This window comes from Kryptolebias marmoratus, linkage group LG12 (genome assembly GCF_001649575.2).
Source record: "Kryptolebias marmoratus isolate JLee-2015 linkage group LG12, ASM164957v2, whole genome shotgun sequence".
NCBI classification, from domain to species: domain Eukaryota; kingdom Metazoa; phylum Chordata; class Actinopteri; order Cyprinodontiformes; family Rivulidae; genus Kryptolebias; species Kryptolebias marmoratus.
Window position 1 is genome coordinate 21876328 of NC_051441.1, and position 25255 is coordinate 21901582.

At 38.6% G+C, this 25255-nt stretch overlaps 1 protein-coding gene across 2 annotated transcripts in view; it reads right to left on the reverse strand.

Annotated features, from left to right (window-relative positions):
- rgs9a (regulator of G protein signaling 9a) overlaps window positions 1–25255 on the reverse strand; it is a gene marked incomplete at its 3' end in the record, with an annotated part of 43836 nt that overhangs the window by 14978 nt on the left and 3603 nt on the right. Inside the window, 8 exon segments of one of the 2 annotated variants that reach the window (XM_025002946.2) lie at window positions 6203–6284; window positions 7060–7136; window positions 13422–13480; window positions 16949–17000; window positions 18145–18251; window positions 19685–19729; window positions 21039–21089; window positions 24686–24782. In XM_025002946.2, coding sequence (XP_024858714.1) covers window positions 6203–6284; window positions 7060–7136; window positions 13422–13480; window positions 16949–17000; window positions 18145–18251; window positions 19685–19729; window positions 21039–21089; window positions 24686–24782 — 570 coding nt within the window. 2 annotated transcript variants of the gene reach the window in all.

Sequence of the window (25255 nt, forward strand, 5' to 3'; positions counted from 1 at the left end):
AATGGTTTAAAATAAAAAAAATAAAATAAGAAAAGTCTAGTTATTTCCATGCAGTGTCCAGAAAGAGGTGTTGTTCAGCTTGTAGGGCACCACAACTGCTTCCACCCACCTCCATCATCATCATCATCATCATATGAAATAACTTTTTCTCACAACAAAAAATAGTGGCTGGTAAAATATTTGAGTGGCTGGTAAAAAAAAAAAAATAATTTCCACCCCTGGAAGAGTTGCTCAATTAGGGAATTTTTTTTATCAATACAGTAAATTTTTCATTGACTATGGAAACATTGCATTTTTTGGTATGTCATTTACTGAAACTCTTCCAGACAGCATTCCAGGGACCCATATATCTGACCTAAAATGTAAATAACTTGGTTTTAGTGTTTTAGTCAATAAATGCTGAAGTGGGGTGATTTGTGGGGCGGAGTTGCTGTCCTGCGTCCTGCGCTGTGCCTCAGCTGACTCCAACAGATTCCTGAAGAACCAGGATACTGTCAGGTTTTGTACTAGTGGAAATGGAAGAAGCCGCCTTTTCTGGATACAAACAAAGGCAGCTGGTGGTGATATTTGTAGGGTGGGCTAACAGATATATAATAAAACACTGCAGTTTAGATTTTAACAACAGAAGCATCCAATTTGAAATAAAGAAAATCTGCTATAAATTGACATTGTTGTTTTTCAGCACAAAGACAACCTTAAAACAAACCATGACCGAAAACCAAGCTTACAGAGCCTCTGTCAGTTGCATCAAGGGTTTCAACTTTAATTATTTCAGATGATTTTTCCCAGTTAAACAGCTTTACATTACACTGCACCGCACTCCCTGACACAATTACTAATCTCACTGATAAAATCGAACAAGACGTCCAATATTGAAAAGTGCAGTTTTTTTAAAACGAAGCCTACCTTTATTAAAGAGAAACTCACTCCAACGACCTTTCTGGGATGCAAAAAGGTTATTAACGACCTCATTAAGGATTTGTTAATTACACTTGCTGTTAGCCAGTTCTTTCACTGAACCAGGTCACAGAAAAACTTTGATTTTGCTGCTTTTTCTTTTTCTGAATATTTGAATATCCTTTGGTCTATTCGCCCCCAACCTCTTCACTTTCGTTTTTTCCCACCAAAGACATTAAGGAAAACAGGTGAGAAATTAAATAAAATAACAAATAAATTAAATAATCCACCTCATTTGTGTTTATCTTGCTCACCTTCGTACTTTTAGTCTACACCCACATACACTCACGCTTAAGGCACGTTATTGTCCGTCCACCCTCATTGGCTAAAGCCTGAGGCCTTGAGCTGACCCTGGGCTGAACAAAATTAGCCCAAATAAGCAGCAAAACAAAGGGGCGGGACAAGACGGCTGTCAATCATTCTGTACCACAGAAGACATTAAATGAACGGGGCTGTGAAAAGTTAGCCCGTTGGAAAGACTCTGGGGTTTTCTCGAGACTGCCACTAGTTTTGTTATAAATTTCACAAAATGTGATACAATATTTTTAATTTGTGTTTATTAGGTGTTTTACCATTTTTATTTTAAACACCAGGGAGGGTTTGGCCCTACTAGTCAACTTATACCTGAACACAAAGAAATGTCGGAAGGCTTCACAGAAGTAACGGATATACAACAATACTAGTATGAACCTGAACCGACAGCTTGATCTCCAGAATCAAGTGAAAACACTTCAGATTCTGATTCTGATGATTACAAAGACTAAATCAAGACAGCAGGAGAGAGCTAACATTGCTAACTCGATGCTAACTCATTAAAAAAGTAGCATTTATGCACTCTCACACCAGAGTAAACCAATAAATAATAATAATAAATAGCAGTTTCAGAATATGACATTTGTTTAATCACACATGGATTGTCTATATTTTTTATCAATAACAAACTGCTCTGAATCACAAACTGATCTCAGGCTGTCGGCCTGTAGGCAGCTCAGACCTTCATGACAGGAGCGCATTCTCGCTTATGGTAAGCTTGTTTCTTGTCTCTTTTTCTGTGGCAATGTCCGCCTCTCCATTTGCCTTTCATTTAAATTTTAAAAAAGTTGGGACTGCTCCTGGCAAAATGTCTGCTTCTTTGGCGTGAAACCAGCCCACAGCATTAATGAGGGTCGGAGCAGTGCTCGTCTTTAAAGTGGCCCGAATCCAAGTTCTGATAGTAATTCCCACCTCGGTGACAAATCTGAGGAAGGTTTTTATCTTTCAGGAAGCCAAAAAATTAAACTCCAGTGGCATTTTTTGGCCGGTTCGAACAATTAATTGCAGCACACTGAAGCATGTTGCACACGTGCTCACCGACTTGCTGCTGAATGCTTGTAAACCTTGGGGGCACAGTGGACATCACACATCAGGGTGGTCACGGAAAATTCCAAAAACACCCAAGTGTTTTTTTTTTCAACATTCAGTATTATTCTTTTCTTTGGAAAATTTTACAACAAGCCTATTTTATTATTTTCTTTCAACTGATGTTAGCTTCAAAACCCTTTTCAGTTCTCCTTTAATTAACTGATGGGAAGATATGAACCACTCGTTATTGGGTCTTTGCCTTTTTTTAGGAGTAACATAACAGTCTGGTTCAAGGTTTGGGGAAGCATGCCTGTATTAAACAAACATCTCTAAGGGGGTTTTCAACTCAGAACCAGAGCTTGCTTGAAACCAGTTCTTTTTGTTTCCACTGCTGTAAACCCTGGCTCTAGAATAAAAAAAAAAAACAGGCGCTAACTTGACATCAAATCTTTGCTGGGCCAGAGCAAAAATGAAAAATGTTTTTGTCAAGAGCAGGGGTGGGCTCAACGAGACCAACTGCTGTGGATTTTCTGAAATAATAAGGTGGACTCAAGAATTTAAAGCAATATGATATAAAACTCAAGAACTACAAATACCAAACATACTTTAAACTCAGTAAAAATTTTCATCCACACTAACAACCAATCAAAATTCAGTGAGCACCATGTTAAAAAATGCACAGTTAATTTCACTTTTAGGCATAATTTGGATTCAGTAGCACATTTATTTCATGGATTAAGTTATTACATGCCAACCCTTCAACCATGGTTCAAACAAATCATTTCTATTTTAAATCCTTCATATTAAATCGTGGGACCCGCCAGGACAGCCCTCTTAGTCCCCTTCTTTTTGTACTAGCAATTGAGCCCTTGGCTACAGCCATAATATCTAGTGTTTCTATCAATGGTATTACCAGAGGCTGTATGGAGCACAAATTATCCCTCTATGCTGACGACCTCCTGCTGGTTGTCTCCAGGGCAGAGACAACTATTCCTTCTGTTCTGGACCTTCTCACTCAATAAGGGGAAACCTCAGGGTACAAATTAAATCTGCATAAAAGTGAGCTCTTGACATTAAATTTGGAGAACACTACTCTTGCAAATATTAGGGTGCCTTTTAAGATTGCTTCGCATAGCTATGTTCACCTAGGTGTTTGTGTAACTAAGTATTTTTCAGATCTGAAAAAAATAACTCTGATAAATTACTACTTAAACAACAAGATTTGGCTAAATGGTATAAGTTTGTATGCTTGGGAGAGTGAATGTGGTCGAAATGTCTTCCTGGGTATTTATACCTGTTCCAGTGTTTTTCTGTGTTTCTTTCAAATGCTTATTTTAAAAAGCTTGACTCTATTATATTAACACACATTTGGAATTGGAAAAAGACACGCTTGCGAAAAGACCATCTTCAAAGATCCAAACAAGACGATGGAATAGCCTTTCCAAATCATAGATATTATTATTAAGCAACTAACTTGTGGTGTCTGTCATTCTGGGTATATTATTACTCTGATAAAAGAGGCCCTATTTGGGTTGAAATGCAAAAACAGTTTTTTATCATCAGTAATACGAGCATCGGTACCTTTTTCCACAAACCGGACAGTAACTAACTATGTAGTTAATAGCTCCATTAAAATTTATTCACAATTTAGGAAATATGTTGGCCTACAAAATATGAGCCTTTCTAATATAATAGCATCAAATGATTTTTTTTCCTCTGTCGATGCAAGATGCTACTTTTAATATTTGGTTCACAAAAGACCCGAGGTACTTTAAAGATCTTTTTGTGCAAAAGTTTGCCTCTTTTGCACAGCTGTTTTCTTAATTTAACCTCCCCATATCTCATTTATTTAGGTACCTACAAGCCAGGCGTTAGGTTTCAGGTTCCATCCCAGAGTTCCAGGATAATCCAGCTAACAGTAAAACTAACCGACTGATATAATTTAATCCACTTCTTTAGCTTTCTATCTTCAGGAAGATGATACAGGTCAGTAATAGCATTCAAATTATTAATTCACTGTCATTTTTAGTAACTTTTGTGGTTGAAAAAGCTTCACCTAAACAGATGTAATTTTATTATTTTTTAAAGCAGATTATCTGATTCACAGTTCTCTGACTATTTGAGTCATCACATACAGTGAGTAAAATAAGTATTTGAACACCCTGCCACTTTGCAAGTTCTCCAACTTAGTTATCATGGAGGGGTCTGAAATTTTCATCTTAGGTGCATGTCCACTGTGAGAGAAATAATCTAAAAAAAAATCTGGAAATCACAACGTATGATTTTTTAAAATTAATTTATTTGAGTGTTACTGCTGCAAAGAAGTATTTGAACACCTGCCAATCAGCAAAAATTCTGGCTCTCAAAGACCTGTTAGTCCGCCTCTAAAAAGTCCACCTCCACTCCACTTATTATTCTAAATTAGAGGCACCTGTTTGAGGTTGTTAGCTGCATAAAGACACCTGTCCACCCCACACGATCAGTAAGACTCCAACTACTAACATGGCTAAGACCAGAGAGCTGGCCAAAGACTCCAGAGACAAAATTGTAGCCCTACACATAGCTGGAAAGGGCTACAGGGCAATTGAAAAAAGATCAACTGTTGGAGCAATTATTTGAAAATAGAAGAAGCTAAACATGACTGTCAATCTCCCTCGGACTGGGGCTCCATGCAAGATCTCATCTCGTGGCAAATCAGTGATCCTAATGGGGGGAGGGAGGTTGTTCCCCGAAATCTCACAATACATGGCCCTGGTCATCCTCTCCTTAATACAGTGCAGTCATTCTATCCCATGTGCAGAAAAACACCCCAAAGCATGATGCTTCCACCCCCATGCTTCACAGTAGGTGTGGTGTTTTTGGGATGGTCGTCCTCCAAACACATCAAGTGGAATTAAGACCAAAAAGTTCTATTTTGGTCTCATCTGACCACATAACTTTCTCCCATGACTCCTCTGGACGTGTTCTGATTTAAGCAGGGGAACCTTCCGTGCCATGCATGATTTTTGTGTATTACCCACAGTAACCTTGGAAACAGTGGTGCCAGGTCATTGACCAGCTCCTCCCCTGTAGTTCTGGGCTGACTCCTCACCTCAGAGCATTGAAGGTCTACCTGAGGTGGCTGGGTCTTCCAACATGACAATGACCCGAAGCACACAGTCAGGATAACCAAGGAGTGGCTCCGTTAGAAGCATATCAAGGTTCTGGGGTGGCCTAGCCAGTCTCCAGATCTAAACCCATTAGAAAATCTTTGGAGGGAGATCAAAGTCCGTGTTTCTCAGCAACAGCCCAGAAACCTGGCTGATCTAGAGAAGATCTGTGTGGAGGAATGGACCAAAATCCCTGCTGCAGTGAGTGCAAACGTGGTAAAAAACTACAGGAAACGTTTGACCTCTATAATTGCAAACAAAGGCTACTGTACCAAATATTAACATTGATTTTCACAGGTGTTCAAATACTTCTTTGCAGCAGTAACACTCAAATAAATTAATTTTAAAAAATCATACGTTGTGATTTCCAGATTTTTTTTTTAGATTATTTCTCTCACAGTGGACATGCACCTAAGATGAAAATTTCAGACCTCTCCATGATTTCTAAGTGGGAGAACTTGCAAAGTGGCAGGGTGACCAAATACTTATTTTACTCACTGTATTTGGTCCAAATTGGAGAAATGTGTTTTGTGCCCCTTCACCCTGTTCTATTCACACAGAAAGTGGTGCTGCCGCTCATTCAAGAGGTGAGACTAAATGAGACCACATCCCTAATGTGGCATACTGCAACATATTTTTAATAATAATTCAAACTACAAATTTAAATAATAGTACAAACCTAAGTGAGTGGTCCTAATGTTGTGGCTGATTGATGTATGTATATATACTGTATGTACAGTAGCAGAAAAACTGACCGGAGGTCTGTTCACTATCCAGTAAGCTCTCTCTTGGCAGTCAAAGATGACTCGGTCCGGTTTGTTCCTGTCCCTCCCAGCCCTGAAACACACAGGTAAGACAGGAGGGAAGTGAGGATGTCAGCTTGAACTGATCTAACTGTAAATTCTTCCTGTAGCAGAATCAGCCCAGCCAGACAATCTACTAAATGTATGTTCACTGGATGGTTCTCTGCTTCAGTGGATTCAACTGGCTGCCTAAACTGATTCTGCTAGTTACAGCGTCAGTCTAAAGTTTTGACACTATTTTTATTATTTTTTTTTATTATAAGTCTGTCTAGACTCTTCATTGGCAATATATGATTCATATAGTCTTGGAAAAATCTGAATATGTTTGAAAGCAGATTTTTATATAAATATGTGTAGCACAAGAGTGAAGCAGTTTCCAAAAATATTATGACTCCTTTTGTTACTCATTGCTGGAAGGTGAGAGGCATGCAATAAGGTTTTTGCCTGTGTCGGTATGTGTGTTTATTTGTTTATTGTCATTTTAGCAAAATATATGAAGAATCACTTAAAGGATTGTAATGCAACTCTCAAAACGTAACTAATGAATGTACATCTACAACTGATGAACCTTTGGAGTCAACCACAGTCAAGATGAATGCAACAGCCAACTGGCAACACAAAACACCACAATTTTACAAATATTGAGTTAAAATTTTATATGGTGGAAGCTGAGAATGTTTCACAATACATACTTTGTTGTTAGAGTTAACACAAAATATTGCATTTATGATTTGGATTTTTATTATATAATGCCCTGAGATGACTTTGGTTGTGAGTTTAGAAACACATAGCCTTGTTTTGTCACTTACTTGTACTGTTCAGCAGCTTGCATGACAATGAAGTCCCATTTGTGGTTCAGCCAATCATGAAGGTGGTTGTAATGTGCCTGGTGAAAATGCAAATGAAATGACTGCATTACTGCCAGCTGTTATATCAAGAAAAACGCTAACAGCAATATAAAAAAAACAGACAATTACTGCAGAAGTAAATATTTATTGTCCTGAAACATTAGGCTTGATTATGGTAAGTGCTGGAGTAAATGTAATATTTCATGACAACAAACATTTCTGAAATATGCAGGGTCTCTGTTTCTTTATTTATATTTTGCCACTCAACAACAATTGTTTAGGCCAACACAAACTACAGATAAGATATCATTAAAGTTGGGATAATTGAATGAGCAGAAATCCTAGAACTGATTTGCATAACATCTTTCTCTTCTTCTTCTTCTTTTTTGGTCATAACCAATTTGCCTTTTTTACATAATTGTCTCAGTTATGTTTTATAAAGATTATTTTTAAACACAATGTTTTGCAGCTTCTAATTTGTTTTAAAGGCACATACATGATTTTATTTCAAGAGCACACGTACGGAGACCGCTAGGGGCGCGTTATGGAGTAGACGTGCGAACCACGAGGTCCCAACATTTTTGCTAAAATAGTTTATGAATCACCCACAGTGGCTCGAGTTTTTTTTGGACATTCCGACTTGCAACTGACCGTCGACGTTATTTCACGTACTCCTGCCTTGTCTTGAAGAAAAATGCCGTCTAAACCATCTGCTAAAGGGGCGCAAGCTAACAACCCGGAGGCTGCTAGCAAAGCGGCTATAGACCAGGCAATGCTGCTTACATTCCGCGATATTGTTAAAGAAGTAATTCAAGAGGAAAATGGAAACCTACGAGGAGAAATTAAGGAGGAAATCGCCAAAGCCGTTTCACCCATTCGAGCTGCTATTGACGAATTCACAAAGAAAATGGCTGATTATGAAGAAGGCCTGGAAAATTTGAACAACCGCTTGGAAATTGTGGAAACTGGCTACGCGGACCTGAACAACCAATTTAAAAAGTTATTGGCAAAAACAGACGACTTGGAAAATAGGGGAAGACGCTGTAACCTACGCATAGTGGGAGTACCCGAAGGAATGGAGAAGGGGAACCCCACCGGATTCATTGCTGACCTGTTATTCGGCGTACTGGGTGGTCCAGGCGGTCTGGAAAAGGCTCCACTCCTGGACAGAGCTCATCGTGCGGTAGCGGCGGTGCCCTCGAAGGGACAACGTCCGCGTGCATTTATTGTGCGGATCCATTACTACCAGGAGAAGGAGCGGATACAACAACTGGCCAGACAGAAAGGCAAGTTGGAGTTTCGAGGAGAGAAGATTTTCATCTTTCCCGACTACAGCATCGACCTGTCCAGACGCCGGGCTGCCTTCAATGTGGTAAAGAAGCTACTACAGGAAAAAGATGGAGTCCGCTATGGTCTTATTTATCCTGCCCGCTTTCGAATCTCCATCAACGGCGAAACAAAAGTGTTTGATTCTCCTGAGACAGCGAAAAACTTTATTGAGTCCAAGTTTGGTCCCTCTCCTGAGTGATCAGTACAGGAAAGGCTATGAGGATATGAGACGGTACTGTTAATTTGTTCACATTACGGGAAACCTGGGACTTTTATGTTAAAAGAGGGACTCTTTGTTTATAGTCTCCGGTTGTTGTTTTATGTATGCATATAATTATTTAGTTGATGGTTTTCCGAATTGTCTGAAAAACTTTGAGCGATACTCCTGCATCTACAGACTGATGCGCACAGAATGGTTCGTTTGTTTATATTTCTGGGGGCGGCTGAGTAGTTAACGGTATTAGTTAGTGGACTTTCTACCATACAATCCGCACTGTATGGTGTACCGCCCAGACGTCAACGTTAGACGTTAAATAGACCCTATGTTATGTTATTTTAGCTGTTTTGGGGTTCGTTCTAATGTTTAAAAATATAAATGTAAGCATAATGTTTGAGGATGTGACTCTCTCAAATGCGCCTTGGGGTAAATGGGTGATTTATAGTTTAGATTGATTTCCCTTTACTTTTGTTTGGGACTGTGGTTGAGTTTATGGTGAATGGTTCCAATAGAAAGCAGAGAGGCTTTGGGGATGTTGTGTTTGTCAATTGGGGACAACACTGATTGTGAAGGGATGGGTGGGTACATGTTTTGGGTTTTTTTCTTGCTTTGTGTGTGTGTTTCTTGTTTTCTTTATGTCATTTATTATTTACACAGATGCTGACTAACTACAAAAGTACAGTGTACACCAATAACAAGATTAGTCGATGGGATTTGGACCGTTTCCTCTCATCATGTGTGTAGATGTCGACTCCTACTGACTATACTTCTACCTCTGTAAGTAATGGCTGCCATGTTAATTTTGTTAGTTGGAATGTAAAAGGACTGAATCATCCAGTGAAGCGGAATAAGGTACTTTCTCATCTCTGTCACCTTAAGGCACATATAGCATTTCTGCAGGAAACACACCTTAAAGATATAGATCACTCAAGACTTAAAAGAAGTTGGGTTGGGCAAATTTTTCATTCTAGTTTTAGTGGTAAAGCGCGAGGTGCAGCTATTCTGGTCAATAAAAACACTCCATTTATAGTGTCGGATATAATGACTGACTCGAATGGCCGTTACATAATTGTGACTGGGTCACTTTTTAACACTTCTGTTATTTTAGCAAACGTATATGCCCCTAACTTTGATGACTCTAAATTCTTCAATAACTTGATTCACTCCCTTCCTCTAACTGATACTCACCAACTGATACTCGGAGGAGACATGAATACTGTTATGGACTCAGTGTTGGATCGTTCCTCGACCAAAAACTTTCCACTTCCGAAGTCTTCAATAGTTTTACAGTCATTTTTACAGAATTATGGTGCTGTGGATGTGTGGAGATATTTATACCCATATACCCGACAATATTCCTTTTTCTCTGCAGTTCATCAAACATATTCACGTATAGATTACTTTTTTGCAGATAAAAAACTACTTCCTAATATTAAAACTTGTAGATATGATAGTATAGTTATATCTGATCATAGCCCGCTTATTTTGGAACTTAGTTTTCCAGACAAACGTTCTGTGTACTCTTGGCGACTCAATCCTCTTCTTTTGTCAGATAAAGAATTTGTACGATATATTTCTGAACAAATTGACTTTTTCTTAAAAATTAACATTTCACCTGGTATAGCTCTCAGTACAGTTTGGGAAAGCTTAAAAGCATTTTTACGCGGTCACATTATATCCTACTGCTCATACACTAAGAAACAAAAGGTAAAACGTTTATCTGAACTGACAGATCTGATTTCACAACTAGATAAACAGCACTCTACAACTCCGTCTCCAGATTTATATAAACAAAGACTAACTTTGCAAACTGAGTTTAATTTAATTTCCACTGAACAGTCTGAACGTGTGATTCTTAAGTCTAGAGGAATGTGGTATGAGCATGGGGAGAGAGCGTCTAGGATTTTGGCACATCAGCTCCGTAGATCTGAAGTTGCACGATTAATTCCTGAGATTAAAACCCAATCTGGACAGATCACTACGGACCCACAAAAAATAAATGAGAGTTTTAAAATGTTTTACTCTAACCTTTATGAATCAGAATCTTTAAAAAGGCCTGGTTTGTTTGATAAATTTTTTGAAAAGATGGAAATCCCAACTTTAGATTCTACATTTAGGGATCAATTGGAGGAACAGATTACTATAGAAGAAATTAAATTGGCAATTAACTCAATGCAGAATGCAAAATCTCCGGGGCCAGATGGCTACCCAGTTGAATTTTTCAAGACCTTTAAGGATAGTTTGTCTCCATTGTTACGAGATATGTTTATTGAATCATTTAACTGGCGATGTCTTCCCCCAACGCTTCGTCAAGCTACTATTTCTTTGTTATTGAAGCCAAATAAGGATCCACTTGAATGTTCATCATATCGTCCAATTTCACTGCTAAATGTGGATCTAAAAATATTGTCTAAAATCCTGGCTCTCAGACTAGAACGATGTTTACCTCATATTATTTCATTTGATCAAACAGGATTTGTAAAGGGAAGGCATGGCTTTTTTAACTTGCGTAGATTTTTTAACATATTACACACGGAGTCAACTGCAGCCCCTGAAGTCGGCTTGTCACTGGACGCTGAGAAGGCTTTTGACCGGGTGGAGTGGGACTATCTGTTTTACATATTAAATAAATTTGGATTTGGCCCTAAATTCATTTCTTGGGTTCAGGTACTTTACTCCTCGCCTATGGCATGTGTTCGAACAAATTCATTATATTCCTGTTACTTCCCACTCCACCGCGGGACAAGACAGGGGTGTCCTTTGTCCCCTCTCTTATTTGCGTTAGCAATTGAACCATTGGCAATTAAGTTGCGAGCAGAAGATAATGTTAAGGGCATCTGCAGAGCTGGTCAGGAGCACAAGATATCTTTATATGCTGATGACCTCCTGCTGTATCTCTCGGACCCTTTGTGCTCTCTTCCCCATGCTCTTACTATATTTGAACAATTCGGCGCTATTTCGGGTTACAAATTAAATTTGCATAAAAGTGAATTACTTAGTATAAATTCTAAAGCCAGGAAGATCTCATTTATGAACTTTCCTTTCAAAGTCAAATCGGACTACGTGACTTACCTGGGGGTCAAAGTTACTCGCAAATATAAAGATCTCTTTAAAAAGAACTTTGTACCACTTCTTGAAAATACTAAATTAGATCTTCAAAGGTGGAATAATTTGCCACTATCATTAATAGGCCGTGTCAATTCTATAAAAATGAATATATTGCCCAAGTTCCTTTATTTATTCCAATGCATTCCGTGTTACATCCCAAAGAAATACTTTATGACTCTTGATAAACTTGTTTCTGCTTTTATTTGGAATAGTAAGTCCCCCAGGATACGTAAAGATTTTATGCAGAGACCTCGACCCGTGGGTGGATTGGCTTTGCCAAATTTCCAGTCCTATTACTGGGCAGCTAATATACGAAACATGCTATATTGGATTAGTGACTTTCCTACAGAAACCCCTTCTTGGGTTCACATTGAGTCGTTTAACTGTGGCCAGACTTGCCTACCTGCTTTACTAACCTCCGCTCTCCCTTTGGAAATATCTACCTATAAATGCAATCCTGTGTTATATAACTCCTTGAGGATCTGGGTACAGTGTAGGAAAAGATTTGGGCTACATTTTATGTCAAATAAAACTCCTATTTGCTCAAATCATATGTTCCCACCTTCTATGTCTGATTTTGCCTTTAGAATTTGGAAAAGAAATGGATTAAGTAAGGTAAAACACCTTTTCATTGATGGGATATTTGCATCATTTACACAACTCATAGAACAGTTTAATATCCCGCGTACACATTTTTTCCGCTATTTGCAATTGCGGCATTTTGTGAAGAATGGATATCCCTCATTTCCTAAACCACCTGAGGAAACGACTCTGGATAAAATCATAGATATAAAGATTCATAAAAGGGGGGTAATTAAAGAGATCTATACTATACTGCTAGATCTACAATCTCCTTCTCTTTCCATTATTAAATCACATTGGGAGAAAGATCTTGCAGTTACATTAACAGATGAGCTCTGGCAAGCTATTCTTCACAGGGTACACTCCTCTTCTATATGCGCTAGGCACGGGCTCCTTCAGTTCAAAGTCCTGCACCGGTTGCATATCTCTAAAGAAAAGCTAGCTAAGTTTTATCCTGGGACTGACCCCTTGTGTAACCGATGCAAGTCAGACGTTGGTTCCCTTTTTCACACTTTCTGGGCATGTTCAAATCTTAATACCTATTGGACATCTATATTCAATACACTCTCAGAAATATACAATGTTAGATTTGACTCTCCTGCTTTAACTGCAATTTTTGGAGTCATACCTCCAAATATTTTATTTTCCAAGAATAATTCGAATACACTAGCTTTTGCTACGTTGATTGCGAGGCGTTTGATACTTCTGAGGTGGAAACAGGAGGCACCTCCTACACATGAGCAGTGGCTTGCAGAGCTCATGAGGTTTTTACATTTAGAAAAGATGAGATGTACATTGGCAGGTTCAACTGCTAAATTTGTCAAGGCATGGCAGCCATTTTTACAATACATGGAAACATTTAAGATGAGTACCCCATCGTAACTAAATTACTGCTCCTTTTGGTTAGCTGTAAAGTGAACAGATTTTTGTATTTTCATTGTTTTTTTTTTTGTTTGTTTTTTTTTGTTTCATGTAAGGGTTTTATATGTTAGCATGGACAGCACTGTATAAAACTTGAATGTTGTAAGGAACATGCTGTGAAAATTGATAAATAAAGTTTAAAAAAAAAAAAAAAGAGCACACGTACCTGTTCATAGGGCTCAAGCATGCCTTTCTTACGGATGTTCCTTTTTGCCAGGTAGATAGCTAGAATAGAAATAAATAACAAATAAAAAATAAACCATTTTTACTTGTGCTACATTATATAGAAATATACTTCTGCTATTTTACACATAGAGAAGACTGATGTCAGTTTAACAACTATCTATCTCTTCAGCCATCAGTTCATGTAGTGACACTCAGCTCCTTCTGGGGGATCCAGGACAAACAGGAGGTAATAATCTGTACAGTGAGTTCTGGATTTGCCCCGTAGTATCTCCCAGTGGGATATGTTCAACAAACCCAGGAGTCCTAATCAGATGGCAGCCTACGAGGAGAAGGAGCAATGGCTCCACTCCAAGCTGCCTGACACAGAGCAGTCTCTGAGCAGCTGGATGAATGAGTGAGGCAGGTTCTTTGTTACACTCCCCCCACAAAATACAGCTCTTCTCCTTACCTCTAAAGCTTGTTACGTTCTCTGCACAAACCAATTTGTTAATTTTCTCAAGCTGTCAAGAATAAGGACAAAATTTGTTTTGGCCAGGACTTTTCATATTTCACAAGAAACTCAAGTAAAGAACTCCTGAGGAGTCTTCATAAGACTCTCCCTCTGCAGGACTGACTGAGTCCTGCCAGCATCACCACTTTTTTGTCTCTTTGTTGTCGTTTGGCCTTTACAAATTTGTCACAAAGCAGGGTTTCCCCCAGAAAAGAGGCTAAGCCCGGTGGTAGGTGACCGTTCGCCGGCCGACCATGATTTAATAAAAAAAAATGATTAAAGTTGACAGGAAAGTTGAAAATATGGCTATTTATTATATGATATTGTAAGATATTTGTGCCAAATATTTACACAACTACAGTTTTACAAAAAGGAACTTTTGAAATACTTTTTTAAACAAAAATACAAATAAAATAAATACAAATTGTTTGCACCTAATTTAAATCCTAATTTAAGTCAAATTTACAAATAAATGAAATGAACATAAATGAAAAAGTGCAAACAAAGCACCAACACACGTCTCACTTCCAGGCCAATGAATAACAACAGAGAACTCTGACAAACAGACAGATGCTGTACTGTACTGTGCTTTTTGTGGCACAGGCTGCATGTTGGATCACTACATGGAACAACAAAACAAAACATATCTAATGCTGAATTTAATAGCATCATTTTACTGGTAAACAAGGATAATATTTTCACTAAGAACAAAACATGCTTACCATATTCAGTCTTGTAAAGCCACCTGCTGAACTTCAGTTCAACTAACCATTGTTGGTTAAACCAGATAATGTTTATCACTGTGGCTCTGACAACATGCTAACTCCAGGTAGCTGTAGGAGGCTCGGCCTCAGGGCTCATTAGAGTCCTGCAGGACTCCGTGAACAGAGCACGGACCTGAGCGCGCGGTGGAGGTGTTTATACTTGGTGTGAACACAGGCGAACCAGCTCCACTAGAGCACCGAAACCATCCATTATAAACAGAACGCAGTGTGCGCGGTCCATGCGCGAAGTTACAAGAATTGGGAGGTGCACGACCACGCAACGCAACACTGCGCGGGACCTTTGCGCAGGGGTGGGGACAGCGCGATTGCGTCACTGTTGGCGCGTGCACCCTTGCGCAGCGATGAACGCGTCAAGTTGATGCGGGTGGGAAAAAAAAACGTGTATAAAAAACGTATTTTACAATATACAAGCAGAGCTTAGCTTTTTTTTGGGGGGGGGTAGCGAAAGCCTGGCGGCCCGTCAGGCTTATAATACACTGGGGGAAACCCTGCAAAGGTAACATTATTTTCTTTTCGAAAAATGCTCTTGTGTATGCAAAATGTTTCGGCTTCCTCTTTCTGTGAATTAGCCTTTTGTGTGTCTTTATATGCCTTAAAATATGTGTTATATGACTGCTATGGTCAGCTGCTCCTCAAAACTATCTATTGTACACACTTCTGCACCAGCAGAAAAATGGGCATGTAAACATTTCTCCTTTAAATCTATGCACCAACTTCAGATTTTTGACTAATTATACAATAGTTCTTGGACACCACTGAGAAAAAAAGTTCTGTGTAGATGATGTATAAAGAACAAGCTAAAAGAACTTCGAAACCAGGGCTTTGGGGGAAAAAAAATCTGCCCTGGTAGAGGACCAATTTCTTGCTTCTTGTGTTGTATGTAAATGCCTTAAGGCTGAGCCTGGCTGCCCTTCAGAGGAAACCCATTTCAGCCACTTGGACGTGGGATCTTGTTTTTGCAGTCATGATCCATACCTCATGATATACACAGACCAGTAAATCAAAGATTTGCTTTTCGTCTCAGCTTTTTCTTCACTACAACAGGCTGGAGCAACAGCCTCATTATTGCAGACGAGGCCCTGATCCAAAGATCCATCTACACTCCATCCTACCATCACTCGTGAAAAGAGCTGCACCTTGAGATCCTGTCCACAAACACCACAAACAGGATTGGAGACAAGGGACAGCCCTGGCAAAGTCTAAGCTGAACTAGAAACTAGTTCAACTTTGTGCCCAGGATGCAGACACAGTTCTTGCTTTAGTTATACAACGACCAGAAAACCTTTAAAAGCAACAATGGAACCCCATACTCCCACAGAATGCCTTACGGAACATGGTCATAAGCCTTCCCCTGATCTAAGAAACACATGTAAGCTGGCGAACTTCCATATCCCCCCTGAGCAACTCCACAAAGGTAAAGATCTGGTCCACTGTTCCACACTGCTCCTCCTGAATCTGAGCTTTGACGGTCAGTCAAAGCCTTTGTTTCTGAGAAGTGTGATCTCTCAGTAGTTAGAACACACTTTCCATTCCTACTTTTTAATATAGGAGCCCACCAGTGTGGTTTCCTGCAAAGGAATGTTTATTAAATGTATATGGTAATGCACAGATACTGTATATAACCCCCGCCACCAGGTATCTTTTACATAAATTTCACCATAGCTACTTTTTTCTTCTCCCTCAGTCAGTACTTTTTCATTGTCAGCCTGCCATGCCCATCTACACCTGTTCCCTGTCAGCATTTAGCTTCCTGTCTCCAACCTCCACATCAGCTCCAGCCTATACATTATTTTGCATCCCAGAAAGGTTGTCGCTTCTTTTTAAAAAAGGTAGGCCTCATTTAAAAAAACTGCACTTTTCAATATTGCACGTCTTGTTTGATTTTATCAGTGAGATTAGTAATTGTGTCAAGGAGTGCGGTGCAGTGTAACGTAAAGCTGTTTGACTGGGAAAAATCATCTGAAATAATTAAAGTTGAAACCCTTGATGCAGGGGACAACTGACAGAGGCTCTGTAAGCTTGGTTTTTGGTCATGGTTTGTTTTAAGGTTGTCTTTGTGATGAAAAACAACATAATGTCAATTTATAGCAGATTTTCTTTATTTCAAATTGGATGCTTCTGTTGTTGGAATCCAAACTGCAGTGTTTTATTATATATCTGTTAGCCCACCCTACACATATCACCACAAGCCACCCCTGCATATCATATAACAGTATGACATGTTGTACCCACCATAATCAGAGTCCTCTGGAACCCATTTCTGCGTTGGCCAGAAGTACGGAGTCTGAAATAATTAGGTATTAACACAATTAGCAAAATCTGTTTTTATTGCATGAAGACCAAATATCGGTTCTGTTTTATGTAAGTAACACTCTAGCATATTAAAGAAATTGTAAAAAATAAAAAAATAATAATAAACAAAACTGTCAATCCAATCAAAATGGCTGTTTTTTATGGGATTTTTACAGCATAATAAGATGAAAATCTAACCTATTCAGAGTGATTCAGTGGTTACTTCACTTTACATCATCCTTTTTTTCTATAACATAATTTTTAAATGAGTAGAAATATCTGGAGGTCAACCAATATAAACTTTGCTACGGCTGATGCTTTAGAAATCAGGGTATCTGATGTCCATTACACAACAACAAAAATAAATCAATTTTGGTCAATATGTATTTTTCATTTAACGAAATATAACAATAACTGCTTGACTTGAATTATTGTAAATTCAACAACTTCGAAGAGTTTGTACACTTATAGCAGAGTGCAGTATGAATGTGTGGATGGGTAAAGGGCACAGATTGTGTTGTAAAGACTGGCGCTATAGAAGTACACTCAATTTCCGTTCTGGGTTTTTCAGTGTGTCAGTGTTTGTTCCAGTGCTTACCTGTGTCTCCAGACATTCTCAGTCCTCAGCCCCTCTCACTCCCTGCTGTTGTTGGTCTCATTGTCACCACTTACCTCATCAGATCAGCCTCCTTAATCCCTGTTCTCACGGCTCATCTGTCAGTCATTTTGTTTGTTTCTCTGCCAATTCACTCTGTGCCTCATATGTTTTTACTTGCTACCACGTCAGCCATTTTTGTTTAATTTCATTAACTAGCTTCTTGTTCATCAAGTCCTCACATGAGTCTACATCCCTGAGTCCTATTTACTGCCACACCATCTTCCAATAGAAGAGCATTCTTGCTTAAAAACACTAAACTGTAGGCGACAGAAAGCTGTATGTAGTAGCTGCTGTTGAATCTTTATTTTCCAACTTGGTAATAAAGTTTGTACAGACATTTTTAAAATTAGCCAATATCAGCTGATTAATCAGATTATTTCTAAAAATCTTGCATACATTTCTAATTTGGTCTACCTGTCTTGATAAGTTGTGATTCAAAAACCTTGACCTCCAAGAAAAGGTGGGGGTTTAGTTGTACCTGGAAGCGGTAGAGGCTGGAATCATTGCACATCACCAGCTTCTTGTGGTTCTGCAAGGGGTAGATGAACCCATATGCCACTAACATGGTGCCGAAGACCTGAGCTTCTGCAACAGGAAAATGATCATTATAACAGCACAACTAAAAAAAAGATTTAACCCCCCTGAAGCCCTCAAAAGAGAGAGAGGTAGAGAAGCCCTTGTAAATTCGGATCAATTTAACCCAAACCAGGCAAGGATTGTTTGTGCAAAATAATATCAAAAACTGTTAAAATGTAGAAATAAGACTTACAATGTGCATAAAACAGAGGCAGCATTAATTGCAATAAGAGTCAGATTTGTTGTACAGTGTGATTTCCTGTAACAGCATGGTGTGGTGGACAGGATGTTCTGGCTTTTATGGACAGACCTTTGATCAACATTAAGCTTCTTGTATGGCCTTTCCAAAGTCCCAACTTCAACCTGATTGAAAGTTTGTGGACTCTGCTTTAAAGCTGGGTCTGTGCCAAGAAATCAACCAATTCTGCCTTGAAAAGTGGTCAAATATCAATCAGAATTATACCAGAAGATTGTTGATGCACAAAAAAAATCTGGGATTTGGGTTCAACTTGATAAGAAACATTCAGCTAAATATTAGTGGGACTGTTCATATAATTATGAGTATTTTAGCCCAGTATGGATTAGAGAAAATTCACAATGAATTCAAACTTGTTCTTTTTTTTAAACTGAAGTTGTATGTTGTAGAATCATTCAATCCTGGAAAAAATAATAATTCAAATAAATAAATAAAAAACTTTAATTAATCTGACATTCATGCCTATGATGAGTGGACAGGAACATCAGACAGCAGCTGTAATGTTATATACAAATTCTGTTCATATAACCGGTGATTGGGCATACCAGGCATTTGCCATGTGGGCTGGCGCAACTTGAGGCCAAGATAATTTTATTTTATTTTATTTACTGTCCAGTAATAAGCAATCCTTTTCTGATCACATCACATCTCTTAGCCCCTACCCGTCCCTCACTCTCCTCTCCTTTATTCTTAAGCGTTTCAGTACAGGACACAATTTGATGCCAAAAGAGAAAGAGTGACAGAGAAAAACTGTGCAAAAATAAGAGAAAGGTGCAGATTGATTTTTAGTCACATCTATACTGAGCTAAAACTTGCATTATGAAACTTATTGTTATTTTAAAGATAATTCAGGTTGTCAACATTATTGCGGGGGAAAAGATTTGAACTGGATCTAAAGCTCATTCCTCATACACCGTCACCTCGGAACATGATCTGTGAAACTGAGTACATCATACTGATACCTGACCATACTCTACTGGAAACATTAATATGAAACACAATGGGATTGTGACCTGATGTGGTGTCAGTAGTTTTCAGTATTAGTCTACTTGAAATCCATTTAGTTGCCACCATGAAATACAATAAAACAATTAAATATCATTTGTTAAAACTGCTGGAAAGAAATTGTACACTTATCATATATTTGGCAAAGAATTACCACAATTAATAGAGAAACAAGTAAAACCTGCAGGATGGTGGCCCTCCAGGACCAGGGTTGCTCCCCCCTGATCTGGAACAAGCAGCAAATAATGGACCCATGGATAGATGAAACAATATTGATTTCAGACACTGGAACTAAGCTGATAATAAATGTTGAATTTTTAACCAAAACTGACACAAAATACATTTTCATATTTAAATAAATATTCATATTAAATGTAATATTTATAAAGGAGACTGTGTTCGAGGCACAGAGAGGAGATTGTAGAGAAAGCCCTGTTCTGTATAAAGAAATGTCAGCAATTGCTGGAATAAAGTTCTTTGGTTTAAACTGTCATCTCCTATTTTATTATTACAAGCACAGCACCGTGGGATAGAAAACTAACTTTAAAAAAAAATCATATCAGTCAGTCTAAATGGAGCAAACAGAGCAATTTTGGAGCTGTATGGTCATATGGACGAAGAATTTTATAAAAATGAGTACATCAGTTAAAAAGCACATTTCTCATATTTGTGCTAATGCTGAGTCACTATTGTTTTCCTATTTATAAATTCTTCTGTATGTATTTTGCTATCAAACTACTTCTATATCTGTTATTATGACTACAAACTGCTAATTTATTCATTTAAATATCAAAATGTCAGCTCAGTTAGGAACAGTGTGCTATGACTTTTACTATTGTAAGTATATCTTTTGTATTATTTAATCTTATTTACAAAAAAATTCCCCATAGACATACATTATCTCTTTAATTTCTTCCAAAACATTGTCCTCTGAAATCCTAATTAGCGTACTTGTTCTGTTTTTGTCTTTTTATAGTCCTTTTACCTTGTAGCTACTGCCTTTGTAACTTTAGCTATAAGTTTGTTAACTTTAGATTTTAGTTAGTTTTTACTCATTTTAGCCTTTAGCTACAGGTAAGCTAACTTTAGTTCAAAGCTATGTATTTGCTGCAATTAGATTTTAGCTACTGTTTTGCTAATTATTGGTTTTAGCTTCTGTTATGCTGTTTATTAATTTTACTTATAGGTTTGCTAATTTTAGCTTTTAGCTATGGTAAAGTTAATTTAAACTTTGAGCTACAGTGTTGTTAATTTTAGCTTAAAATGATAGTTTTACTGGTTTTAGCTTCTGTTCTGCTTGTTTTATTTAACCATTCAGTTAACAATTTAGGATTCACCAGATTTCAGCTGTTATTCAGCACTCACATTAACACAAAGTGCTATTTAACATTTTAACTACTTAACTAGTTATGTGTTGCTGTTTCTTCCAACAAGGGAATAATGATTTTTAAATCTTGGCAGTCTGATTTTATTTTCAGTATACAATTGTTTAAAGATTTTGACTAGTGTTAGAGTTTAAACTTTCCAAAGTTTACCTTCTGGAGTGCTCTTCATCTTGTTGCTAATCCAAGCTATTATGTCATTTCCTGTATGGAAACCAAAAAAGGTAAATGAATAAAAAAAACAACAACAACAAAAACATTGTATAAAATGTTTAGACACAGGTTAGTAAAGCAAAATCCAGTTAACTGAGGCAGCCATTTTAAATTGGGTTGATTTTAAACGTTTATCAGTTGTGATTATTTCCTGAAAGTATCATTAAAATCTGTCCAGTGGTTCATGAGATTTTTTTGCTAAAAGAGAGACATAAAAACACACATACAGACATCATCAAAAACTTGATTGCCCACATTTCACCTTTTGGTGGCAAGTGATACTGAAAGATCTAAATCTGGACCATGATTGTACATGATAATTGTACATGTACTCAGAGCTCCTGTTTACCGTTTACCTACGTGACGAAGAGCGTTCAGTCATGACTTCACTTTGACTTTCGAAGGAACAGCCCCAGTCTGATCCAATTATGAACTGCTTTATTTAGCTGCTGTTAGCAGCTTACACACCTAAGCAGCTTCTTAGTGTCTCCACAGTCTGTCATTCAGAACAATGCTGCAAAATTACTACAGATTATTGCTCAGGCAGTAAATACAACCAAAAGTCGCCATCTTTGTTACACTTGTCATTTTTATTATCACCTGCTGCTAAAAAGCGAAGGTAGAGTGATGAAATTTCTTTGTCTTTTTGTTAGAAAAATATCTCATGAACTGGACAGATTTTAAATAAACTCTCAGAAAGTAATGATTAGATGTACATCTATGACTGATTAACTTTTGGAGTCAACTCAATTCAAGATGGCTACCAAAGTCAACTGAGCCTAAAAAACCATAAAAGTAATTATAACTGTCAGTTTTACAGATATTGAGTTAAAATATGGTGTGATAGTAGCTGAGAGTTATTCACAACATACTTTAAGGGCTGCTTTTTGTGCACAAACTTTGCTTATAAGTTTACATTAACTGTTGGAGTCAACCCAGTTTGTCTGTTAGCAAAATATCTCACGAACCACAAAATGAATTTTAATAAAACTTTCAGAAAGTAATCAATGGAAGTACATTTACAACTTTTTGAGTCAATCGAACTCAAGATGGTTGTTGCAATTAGCCAACACAAAAATGGATGAAACTCGGCCATTTTTATAAATATTGAGCTAAGGTTTTATATGGTAATAGCTGAGAGTCAGTCACAACACATACTCTGAGTGTGACATCTCACAATATCACATGGGATTGCCATAACATTATTTTTTGGGTTTAACCAAAATAGCTACAATTCTGTCATTTCTCAACAGTAACTGGTCTAAATCTAAAATTCTGTGATGAAATGTGGTGGACGATATGCATTCCTATTCTTAGCAATTCTAGGCCTTTAAATGTTACAAGTACAAAGTAAACCCCAAACTGTTTTGCAATCATCAGAATATCACAGGAACACTCCATCTTTTTCTGTGTGTATTTTTGTTCATTATGTCAAAGTTCATCCGTTTCACAGTTTTTCTAATCATTTGGGGCAGGTGTGGCTCGGTGGTTAGAACCGTCATCCTTTAATGAGAGAGTTGGAGGTTCGATTGCTTGGCAAGACACTGACCCCTCACTGCCTTCGATGTGTGCCCCATTGGTGTATGAATTGAGTTTAAAGCCCTGATTAGACTGGATAGAATGATTTATTCAGATTAGCTTTGAAGAGATTCAGTAGAGTGCTGTATGAATGTGTGTGTGGATGGCTAAATGAGGGGACAGATTGTGCTTTGAGAGGCCTGATTGACTAGGAAGGCACTATGTAAGTACAGTCCATTTGTGACCTCAAAAGTCAAAATATTAAACAAATCAGTGTGTCAATATTGTGTAAAAAACAATGAAACAAACCACTAATTAGGAAAAAAACCCAGACACACTCCTCTCCATGTCTCCGCCTTGAGATCCTGTCCATGAACATCACAAACAGGATCAGCCAGACAAGGGACAGCCCGGCAGAGTCCAACCAGCACTGAGAACGAGCTCGACTTTGTGCCAAGAATGCGGACACAGCTCTTGCTTTAGTTATATACAGACTAGATAGCCCTGAAAAGCAACACAGACACCCCATACTTCCACAGCAACCCCAGCAGCAATCTTCAATGCACACTCCCTTAGCAACTCCACAAGAGTGAAGATCTGGTCCACTAATCTACGACCGGGACAAAAGCCACACTGTTCTTCCTGGAGGTTTGATAATTAATCGGAGCCTTCCTTCCAACACCCTAGAGTAAACTTTCCCGGGGAAGCTGAGAAGTGTGATCCCCCAATAGTTGGAAGACACCACCACCTCGGTTTGCCACTCCACAGGTGTTATCACAGTCCTCCATGCAACATCGAAGAGACATGTCAACCATGACAGCCCCACAGCATCCAGAGCTGTCAGCAACCTAGGGTGAATCTCGTCCACCCCTGGCGCCCTGCCACCAGGAAGCTTTTGGATTATTTTAGTGACCTCTGCCATGGTAATGGACTTGACTTCCCTTAAGTGCGCAGTCTCTGCTTCCTCAAAGGTGGACATGGTGGCCTTATTATGGAGATCTTCGATGTGCTCCTTCCTCCGCTCAACAATATACCCAGTCCAGGTCAGCAGTTCCCCACTCAGACCAAGCATGGCCTGAGACAACGCCCACGTTCCCTTTCTGACTCATTGAACAGTTTACCAGAATCTCCTCGAGGCCAAATGAAAGTCTTCCTCCATATGTCCCATTCGAATTCTCACATGTCCCTAACCTCCTCTGGGACATGTGAGAAACTCTCCCGGAGGTGTGAGTTGAAGATCTCATGGACAGGGGGCTCCACCAGACGTTCCCAGTTCACCCTTACTACTCATTTAAGTTTACCAGCTCTGTTCAGCAGCCTTCCCTGCTACCAGATCAACTCACCACCAGGCAGTGATCAGTTGACAGCTCTGCCCCTCACAATACCCAGATGTCCAAATTGTAGGGCCACAGGTCTGATGACACAATTACTAATTTGATCATCGACCGTTGGCCGTCATTGCCTCGCCGGTCTCTCAGCTTACATGGCACCCACATGGAAATGGCATTCTGTCTCGTCTTTGGGCTTGGCCTGGCTGAGCCCCAGGAACCAAGGGTCAACCACTAGGTGCTTGCCAGTGAGCTCAACCCTAAGGCCTGGCTCCAGGGGTGTGCTCTGGTTTTTCCTTTTCCGGGTAAGGTAGCCTGATGCATATGATGTTTGTCCATCAAATATTTTTGAATTGCTCTTGGTCTGACCCCTTCCCTGAGGCCAATTTGCCCTGGGAGACCCTGCCAGGGGTTGATGCCCCAGACAACATAGCTCCCAGGTTCACAGAGGTACTCAAACCCATCCACCATAGCCATTTTTTTTGTTTACTAAGGTCAGCTGGCTGTGCCAGCCATCTTGAATTGGGTTGACTCCAAAAGTTAATCAGTAGTAGATGAATATGATTACTTTCTACAAGTTTTATTAAAATTTGTTCAGTGGTTCATAGGATATTTTGCTAATAGACAGACAGACACACTGACATTACCAATTTGCCTTTCATGGTGGCTGATAACTATGATGCTGAATTGTACAAATGTAAATGCATTGCTAAGACTTGCTAGTTTGTGTGTTACTCTCACCAGCAACAGCATGTGGGATGGTGGTGACATTGAGTTTCTGCACTGAGCCTTTCACTCCACTTTTTTGGTCCTGCATTTCCACCACAATAGCCTCTAGCTGAAAGCAGACAGACAACAACAGGCTTTCAGTCATGCAGTCCTGATATCTATTAAACTGACATGAAGACCAAAGCATCAACACATTAGTCAAGTAATTACTGAGAAAGATTGATGTAACTCAAGGAAACAATTCAGGGTTTCCCCTAGACAAGAGGCTAAGCCTGATGGAAGGTGGCTGTTCGCCAGCCGATCGCCGGCTAACTGTTATTTAGTAAAAAAAAAAAAAAAGATTAAAGTTGACAGGAAAGTTGAAAATAAAGATATTTGTGCCAAATATTTACACAACTACAGTTTTACGAAAAGGCACTTTGAAATACTTTTTAAAACAAAAAAATACAATTAAAATAAATACTAATTGATTGCACCTAATTTGAATCCTAATTTAAGTCACATTTAAAAAATAAATGAAATGAACATAAATGAAAAAGTGCAAACAAAGCACCAACACACGTCTCACTTCCAGGCCAATGA